This window comes from Nestor notabilis, unplaced genomic scaffold (assembly GCF_000696875.1).
Source record: "Nestor notabilis isolate BGI_N333 unplaced genomic scaffold, ASM69687v1 scaffold379, whole genome shotgun sequence".
Classification (NCBI taxonomy): Eukaryota; Metazoa; Chordata; class Aves; order Psittaciformes; family Psittacidae; genus Nestor; species Nestor notabilis.
The window spans coordinates 69,719-79,430 of record NW_009944802.1 but is presented as its reverse complement, the minus strand read 5'-3'; the positions used below and the strand labels follow the sequence as shown (position 1 = coordinate 79,430).

General features: G+C 49.0%; 1 protein-coding gene across 1 annotated transcript in view; it reads left to right on the top strand.

Moving 5' to 3' along the window:
* Positions 1-9,712, top strand: part of OPRL1 (opiate receptor-like 1) — a 10,080-nt gene extending 368 nt beyond the window's left edge. Inside the window, exons 2-3 of the mRNA XM_010022558.1 lie at positions 8,572-8,927; positions 9,189-9,712. Of these exons, the coding sequence (XP_010020860.1) occupies positions 8,572-8,927; positions 9,189-9,712 (880 nt within the window). The remainder of the gene's footprint in view (positions 1-8,571; positions 8,928-9,188) is intronic.

Genomic DNA, 9,712 nt, shown 5'->3' with positions numbered 1-9,712 from the left:
CCCCCCCCCCCCCACCCCCCAAATCCCTGCTGTGGGTGAAGCAGACAGGCTCTTCCCTGGCCATTGCAATGTGCTTTAGAGGTAATGATGTGGCATTTGTTTTATTGCTTTGGTTTTATTTGTGTTTTTCCCTTCCTAGGCTGTGATGAAGGTTCCCACCAGCTTTCAGCTGCCCTCTGGTGCCTCCTAAAGTTAAACCCAGAGAATGGAACAGAGTGATCAGATCTGCTCAAAAAAAATGAGGTTTTATTTTGCAGGGAGCTGGGTATCCCTGAGGAGGGCAATGGGATGAGAGCATCCTGCTGCTGGGCTTGTCATGGGACCATTCCCTCCTGTGCCGTGTCCAGCACCACAGCTGTGGCTGCAGGGGCTGCTCCACCAGGGTGCTGGTGCTTCCCCATTTAGAGCCTGCTGGGAGGCTCAGCTTTCCTTTTACCGGGGAAAAATCACTAATGTGACTTTTCCAACTGTTTGGAAGCTATAGATGTGAATAAAATGTGATGGGGTGCTGCAGAGTTGAGGGCAACTTCTCCAGCCCTTCATGCTGAGGTCAGGAGAGTGGGGGGGACCTTTGCTTGGGGCACGCACCACTCCTGCAGCCTCCCTGCACATCACTATTGGCATTTTACATCTCCCTGTCTGGTTTGGCTGTGGTTTAACCCCCCCTGTTTCCTTGAATCAGAAACCCTGATCTCCTCTGTAAGTACCAAATAAGTTTATGCAACTGTTAAGGTTGTGATTGTGTCACACACCAGCAAACTCCTGATCTCAGGATCCTGTATGATAAGGACTGAGCTTCCATTTTGTACACATCTCGGAGCAGATTCCTGGTGCAGGTGGATGCTGCCAGCACAGAAAAGACGGAGTGAATTTGTTTTCTCCTCCAGCAGAGGATGAAAACATTTAGCAGGTTCTCAGACACTGATAGGATTAAGTCTTGCTCCTGCCAAAGCATCTTTCCCTTGGATACACACAACTTGGCTGGGGTAGATGCTGCAGGATTAAGTCTTTGGTATCACAGGTTGGTGAATAGTGGTTAAATCTCTGCTGCAAGGGTAAAGTGACATGGCTTGGAGCAACCTGCTCTAGTGGAAGGTGTCCGTGCCTGTGGCAGGGGGTTGGAGCTGGATGAGCCTTTAGATCTCTTCCAACCTAAGCCATTCTGTGATCATTCTATGACTGTTCATCAGGCTGCCTGTCCACGCTTATAGAGTTTATGGCAGGGAGAAGGGATAGCATTAGCCTTGGGGAGTCTGGAGCTGGAGAGAGGAGATTTGCAGTGCACCAGTGCTCCACTGAAAGAACTCCTCTTTGGTTTGGGTTATAGCAATCACTCCAGTAGGCAGGGTGATAGTGGGTATGTGTAAGTGTGGTGAGTAGTGAGGCTCTGGGAGTGAGAATTCCTGTCCCACAGTGATGCAATTCCCTGGGGACACCAACCAGTGTGTATGTGCAGGGGAAAGGAGTCCCTGCCTCGTGTGTGAACCTTGGGGATGTGTTAGGAGAAGCCTTCTCCCTGTCTGCAAAGGTTTTGATGGTGGAATGTGGATGGTGGGATGCTGCTGGCTCCTGGGTTATGAGTGGTGAATATCCCAAAGCAGCACCCTGGGCAGGGTGGATGTGGTTGTACAGGGCCATGCTTTTAAACTGGTAGCCTCTTGTCCACTCCTTCTTGGCTTTGATACCTTCCAGTTGGATAAACGGGACCCAAGGAGAGAAAGAGGGGTTTAGTACTGGAATTTCCCCTGGCATGTAGGGTTTTGTGTGTGTCCCCTCTGGACAGGTTGCCCAAGGAAGTAGTGAATGCTCCAACCCTGGAGGTGTTCAATGCTAGGCTGGACAGAGCCTTGGGTGACATAGTTTAGTGTGTGGTGTCCCTGCTCATGGCAGGGGGGTTGGAACTAGATGATCTTAAGGTCGTTTCCAACCCAAACCCTTCTATGATTCCATGATTTACTGTTTGAAGCAATTGAAAACTGAAGATGTCACCTCCATCTCCCCCAGGCCTTTTCCATTTCTTCCATTTCCCCCTTACTTGGAACCCCCCTGTATATGCAAAAAGCCAGAAGAAGTTTTAATTATTTGGGTAATTCTTTTTGGGGATTCACCAAAAAACCTGTGTGAGCCTGGAGGGGGCCCTTGAATGATACATGTTGGGGAAGTCATAGAGTTAGAGCATGTACAGAAGCTGCTGTTTCCCCCTGGGTCTCCCCATCAGCATGTCCCGGGAGCTCAGTACTAAGCTGAGACTAACACTGGGTTCTACCCAGGGAAATGACCCTTCTTGGTTCCGTAACTGCAGCTTCTGGTTATCTCTGGCCAGGATTTTGCTCTCTTTGCCCTTACTTTTGAGATCAGGAGCAGGTGTGGTGAGAAACTGGACTCTTACCTGTGGCCATGTACAAGAGGATGATGATGACTTCCCAAGCACAGGTTTTCCTCCCCAGACTGGAGCATTGGTGCTCCTGGGTTTCATGCCTTAAAAGCATCTTTTATTTCAATAGGTTAAAAGCTGGTTGCTGGTAAGTCAAGGTGGGGTTTGGGGGTCTCTTAATGGTGTATCTCTTCCATTAGTGGAGGAAAGACTGGCAAACCCTCTGTGCTGCATCCCTGTCATCTGTAGATTGGGTGTTCCCTACAAAACCTGGTTTTCTTTTTTCCTTTCCATGCTTGTATTTCAGCAGGGACAACCTGACTGCACATCCTGTAGGAAAATGGTGTTTTGTCTTCCAGAAAAAGAATGCTTCAGTACCATAAAGAGTAATTGCTTCCTGTTATTGCGGGACTTGGGAAATAAAGGCTAACATCAGCACTCGAAAAAACAGGAGGCATGAGGAAGGTTTGGGTTTTGTTGTCCTCAATGATTCTTTTGCAGCACCAAGGGGAAAAGTTTAATATCTCCCTATATTTTGCACAAGGCAAATTCCAAGTCCCTCCTTGGTGTTCCCCTCTGCTGCAGAACCCAGCCTTCATCCCCCTTCTATCTGGAGTGATTTAACATTGGAATGATTAATCTATAGAGACAGTCACCCTGTGACTGTCAGTCCCCTCCTAGTGCTGAGCAGCACTAATTGGAGAAGACCAAGAAGGGCTCTCACCAAGAACATGATTTCCTGGACAGTAAAGGGCCTATTGTGGAAACCTGCCTTGTTTTTGGCTTTGTTCTGCTTGCTCCTTGTAGAGTTTTTGCCAGTGGAGATCGTGTCTCTCCTCCCTCCTTCTCCTTCTGCTCTTTGCTCTCTTCCACGTAGATTTCCTGTGCTGCTTTTTAATGAATGTGAAACAAGGGGTTGAGCAGCTTGAGGCAGAGAGGGTTTGGGGGGAATGCAGACTGCTGTGGTCCCTCTTGGCTGTTGACTGAGTCCTGCAAGGCTGCTCGCCCAAGAGCTTTGATTTTAGGAAGAAAAGCAAAGGGGAAGAGGGATGTGTTGTTCTTACACTGGCTGGCCCATGGGGATGGAGGTGATGCTGACCCTGGTGTTGCTTCAGCGGATGTGAGAGACCCCCAAGCCTCCACCAGTGTGCCAGGGAAGGGATCAGGAATAACATGCAGCTTCTGGTCCAGGAAGTCCTCTGTTATCCCTAGCTCCATCATGCTGCTGTGATGTTCAGTAGTGATTATCCGGAGGACTTCCTCAGTGTTGGCTCTGTTCACCTGGATCAGCCCCTGTGGGAACGATGCCTCATTTCTTTGCCACGGAAGCAATCTGTTGGGAGCCCAGCAGAGTACTGAGGCTGCTCAGCTCTCCCTAGTGAAGAACTCTGTTTCTGAGCATTTTAAGCAGCTGTTTAGGCAGATTAGGGCTGTCAGGCCCCTACATTTCCATTTGCTGCTTCCAGGTGAAGCCTTAGGAGGAGATACGCGATGTGATGGGGAGGTGCCTGCACCAGGCGGCTGCCTGGGGGTGGCTGTGCCAGCTGTTATTCTGCTTACAAACTGCATCAGCCCCTGAGAATAGGGGTGAGGGCAGCTGGCTGTGAGGAGATGAGGAAAATGAAGTTAATTAGGACATTGCAGAGATGCTGATTTCCTAATAGACAGCTTTCTACGGGAAGAGCCTCGACCAGCTGTGTGTCTCAGAGCTGAAATCGAGTGAGTGTTTAATGCAGCATGGACCCAGCGGGTGCTGGTGGGGCCATCTAAGACCTCAGTGCTCTCCAGATCTGCTGCTTCTAGTTTCTCCTGGAGAAAAAAGTCTCAGAGTAGCTGTGTCTGGCTCCTGTTACCACAGATCCTATGGCTGCATTGTGTGCTTTGGTTTCCCCTGGCTTTGGTGGGATGAGTGAAGGGGTGTTACCCATGTGGACCAGTAATTCCATGGTGTTTAATATGGGACCCTGTTCCCAGTGCATTTCAGGGTCTGGGCAATTCCCAGCAGTGTTTAGGACAAGAGCAGTTCAGCACAGGCAGATCTGGCACATGAACAGGGATGAGAGCATCTTTCTGCAGGATGGGTGCTGATGAATGACCTCCTTAGACCAAAGCACCATCGTGGTGACCAGGCACCTGCTTAGGGATGTCTGAGCCCCTGGACCAGTTGCAGAGGCTTTTGCAGCAGCAACCACCCAATCTCTGCTCTCTGTACAGCAGCAACTGGGGCCACGTCATGTCCCCATCCACACCAGTCCCTAGGGAGCACCTCAAGGAGGGAGGGCAGAGCTTGTTTTTCATGGCTGCCACCTAGAGACTCAAAGGGCAAGAGATTCATCTGTCCCAAAGTGTGGGTGCTTGCCCTGGCTGGCACAGGCCCCTTAACCCCTGCTGGTCACTCACCATCCTGCCAGGTAATTAACAGGCTTTTAGGTGCTGGTGTTACCGGTCACTTGTTGTAGCATCTGGGTCAAAATCCAAAGTGATTTTACATTTGTCCTCCTCAAACTATCTTATTTTTTCATGGCCTATTGAAACATTGAGAATAAACCATCTTGATTTGGGTATTTCAGGCTGAGGGGACAGTCAGAGGGTGATGAGAGCATGATGTGGGTGTATGGCTTTGGGGACATAAATCACAGCGGGATGTGCCAGATCAAACATCAGCTTCATACAGCCTGTGGGCCAGGAGCAGGTTGGGAGCAGAGGTGGGAATAAACTGTGCTGATTTCCACTGGCAGAGTGGGAGCAACCCAGCAGAAATCCTCCCTGAGCCTTTTCTGCTCTGTTTTGCTTCTCTGTGTGTGCCCAGGGATGGTGAAAAAGACTGTCACTGAAGCCAGGGCGCGGGGATGGAGGTTGCTGCACAAGGTGAACAGCACTGTCTGCATCCTAATTAGCTGGAGTGAAGAATATCTAAATCAAGAGGCCTCGAGAGGCAGGGAGCTGCTGGGGATAACGCTCGTGGTTCAAGGCTTTGCTCTGGTGTTTGTGGCCTCCTTTTGGGTTGTACTTTGCTGGCCCTCAGCTGAGGGGCATCTGGAGGTGCTTGCTGCCCTGCAGCCTTGAGGTTGCTGGGTGGAAAGGAGGGTGTGATGCTAAACCAACAGGTTCAAGAGGGCTCAAACCCTGAGGGATCAGTGAGGGACAGAATCCATCCTTGTGAGAAACAGGATCTCAAAGCCCCATATGTGGCAGAGCTGTTTCCTTCCTACCCATCTCCTTTCCCAGGCTGCAGGTTCCCCTGGCTGATGCAGAGCTTTGTTCCAGGTAACGCTGCTTGAGGTCCATTTAGCCAAAAGGAGGGGGAAGCAGAGTCCTGAGCTGATATCCAGGCATTTTTCCTCTTAGGCTTCAGTAGCTGGGACAACAGGAGAGCAGAGCAAGGCGGTTACTTTGGTGACTAAGGTAGAGCTGGATGGAGAGCTAAGAACTGCCCTGTGGGAGATGCTCCATTAGGAAATTGCCTCTGTGACAGAGTGCAAGAAAGAGACTCAGCAGGGAGCTGATATCCTCCTCTGTCCAGAGCCTTATCCACATCGGAGCTGTGCCATGGCGGGGACCTTAGGTGCCTCCTAAAGCCTTGAAGTTTAATTTGTGTTTTCTTTGTGCAGATTAAGAAAGAGAACACTCTCGGTTGCTGGAGGAAAAGAAAAGGAGGTTAATCCACAGAGAAGTGATTAATTGATTTCTTGTTTGTACTGAACATTCTGGAAATGTTTGGGAACATTGGTTGGATGGGATATGGGCTGTTGGCTCTCAGCATGCACAGAAAGTAGAGCTAGAAGTAATTAAATAGGTGTAAATTAATCTCCCCACCTTTCAAGAGCACAAAATCAGCCTTAAAATCCACTTGAAGGTGGGTCCGTGCATGAAGGGAGAGCAGATTCTGCAGGGCCAGGTTGAGTGATTGCATCTTCTTGGTGAGAAGTGTTTTGGAGGAGAGAGACCGGTGAGGTCCCTGCAATGGAGGGAGCTGAAGGTTTGCAATCTGCACACCCCAAGCTCAGGGTTAGCTGGGATGCCCCAAACCTCTCTCTGCGCTGGGGATGCAGGAATGTGCATGGAGGCAACGTTGTCCTCCATGGATAATGGATGGATGGTAGAGGGAGGTGGGTCACTGCTTGTTTCTCCCACTGGTCAGTTAAAAAGAAACCCAAAGAACCTTTATTTTTTCATGTTTCACAGTAAAGTTGCTCATCACTGTTCAAACCCACAATTGTTATTCCCTCAAGTTATAACATCAGTCAAAGCAGTTGGGGTTAGAGGAATGTTGATGAATTACCTCCAAGTCCAGTCCTCCTGGAAAGATGGACTGGAACAAACTTGACCTTTGGGAAGCTTGAGCAAGCCCAGCTGGGTCTGAGAGATGCTGAGGAAGACAACAGCTCCCAGGAGACCTTTGTTAACAGTTTTAGGTAGCTGAATAACCTGAAGCTGAGCTGACAATACTTGGTTTTGTGGGGGCTGATAAAGAACATTGATTCCATGTCTTAATTCCCCTCCTGCTGACCCAGAAGTGTCCGAATCCATTCACAGGCCCATCTTGTGTCCCCTCTTGCTGTGTAGTTCTGCTTAGAAAGTCCCAGGCACTAAATGCCTGGCAGCTGCCTGGTTGTGTTGGGTTTGCAAAGTGCTTGTTCACACCTTCGCGATAGGAAGGACAATGGTATTTTTCCTCTGCTGCTTTGGTTATATGAATGGATTTGATCTGGGCTGGCTTTCTAAGAATCCACTGTCTGCTGGGATTTCTGGGCCACGAGGAGCCTGACTCAGGCTTATATGGGGACCACAAGTGTTTCCGTCAACGTTCATCTCCAAATGCTTCCCTTTGTCTTTCAAAGTCGGATATAGGATCGTTTGTTCTTGCATTTTGAAGCCACTTTCAAACATCTGACTTCTAATACAGGCTCTAAGAGGGGTAAAAATACTTTATGTTCGGGACTGTGGATCCCCTGGTTGTTCTTGCAAGCCTGGCTGTGTCACTGTGTGTCTCAGCAGAGTTGAGAGCATGGCAGTGATGATGCTCCTCTAAGCATTCAAATAGTCTATCAGGAGCTGAAGCTCAGATCATCAGGGGAGGGCACGGTGCTGAGTACAGTTGTGGGTTTGCTGTTCTGAATCCATCTGACAAAAAAGAGCTTTTCAGGTAAAATCAGACCCTGTAATATTCTAACACGCATCAGGCTGAAAATAGCACAGTGGTTTATGGGCTCAGGTGCTGCCCTCGAATGAACTTGTCCTCCCTTAGTAACACACATCATTGGCTGCCATTTCTGGCAGCGTTTCTGTGAAGGCCATTAGGATAGTAAATGGAAGATGAGCTGTAGTTTTAAAATGATACCTATTTGAGCTCTTCTTTTGCCCGTGAGAGGAACATCCTGGAGCTGAAATGATAGATTTGGTCACAGAGTCGCTGCTGGGTGTCCATTTCTGCAGACTCTGCATGTGTCCTTGGGTAGCTGATTGCATCTTTCTTTGCATCATTTCCCGTGTGTAAAAAGGAGATGATTTGCCATTAGAACAAGGTGAATCTTCCTTTGGGGATGTCAGAAGTAATACAGAATATTGTTCTGTGTTTTGTCCTTTTGTCATTGACCAAACCCTTTGAAGTCAACTCAACTAATGTCTTTATGTGCAAACTACTCCATTCTTTAGAAAGATCCATTGTGATATTGTATTTCTGATACAAACCTCATTCGCCCCTGGCCAACTTACCTGTTCTTATTTGGTAGCTCACATTTGCCATAGTCTTTGGCTATGAGCCCATTCAAAATGGCTAATCCACTCAACCCTGGTCTGGATGATGCCTTTCAAATCAGCTTCTGGGTAAAGCTTTCACCAATATTTGGAAAAATGAAACCATGTGTGATGAAATCCTGGATTAGCCTTACTGCAGTCATTTTCAAAGCTCATGGTCTGAGTTGACAGCCTCAGGCTTTCATGGTCTATGGAATAAGCTTCTCCTGCCTGTGAAAGTGATTGTGAAGGCACTGTTTGTGGTGTTGTAGGAGCTGGGTTGAGCTGTGTGATGATAAACATGTGGGAGGTGGAAAGGAAAGGGTGTTGAATCTCTTGTTACATAAGAAAAACACAGCATCTCCTTCCTAAAGTGGCAGAATGCCCTCTTCAGTAGGCTTCAATGCCTTACCCATCATGGTCAGGTGAAGCTCTAACCATTGCTCATTCCTACATTTCAGATTCACCAAGATGAAGACAGCAACCAACATCTACATCTTTAACCTCGCACTGGCAGATACCTTGTGTCTGATGACCTTACCCTTCCAGGGTACAGACACGTTCCTGGGCTTCTGGCCCTTTGGCAATGTCCTCTGCAAGATTGCCATCTCTATAGACTACTACAACATGTTCACGAGCACCTTCACGCTGACGATGATGAGCGTGGACCGCTACATTGCTATCTGCCACCCTATCAAAGCACTGGACATCCGCACTCCCCACAAGGCCAAAGTGGTCAATGTCTGCATCTGGGCACTGGCTTCTGTCTTTGGCATCCCAGCAATGGTGATGGGATCTGCAGAGAATGAAAACAATGGTCAGTAGAAACACATCCAACGGGTGGGAGGTGTTGGTGGCCAGGAGAACCCATGGGCTTGGGGAGGTGTTGGAGAGGGGGGTACCACTTCCATCAGTGTGGCTGTAAAGCCATCCTAACCCTTTCCTTTCTGCCCTTGCCTTTCTGCATCGCTCCTACTGCTTTTCCTGTACTAAACATGCCTAAACTGAACCTGCAGATGCTTTTCTTCTTGATGTGGCTTTGCTGACCTTCCTTTCCTTGTTGTTTTTTCCCTTGCAGAAATTGACTGTCTGATTAAGCTCCCTTCACCTGTGGATTACTGGGATCCAGTGTTTGGCATCTGTGTCTTTCTCTTCTCCTTTATGATCCCCGTGTTGATCATCACCATTTGCTACAGTCTCATGATCAGACGACTCAAGAACGTCCGTGTCCTTTCAGGCTCCAAGGAGAAGGACCGCAACCTGAGGCGCATCACCCGCATGGTCCTGGTGGTGGTGGCAGTCTTCATCATTTGCTGGACTCCCATCCAGATCTTCGTGCTGGTCCAGTGCTTGGGTGCCAAGGCAGAAAGCGAGCTCGAGCTGGCCATCTCCTGCTTCTGCACTGCGCTGGGGTACGCCAACAGCAGCCTGAACCCCGTGCTCTACGCCTTCTTAGACGAGAACTTCAAGGCATGCTTCAAGAAGTTCTGCTTCCCCACTGCCTTCAGGACGGAGCTCCAGATGTCCAACAGGATGTGCAGCATCGCCAAGGATGTGGCCTATGCCTGCAAGAACTCGGAGGGGACTAACAATCCGGCCTGA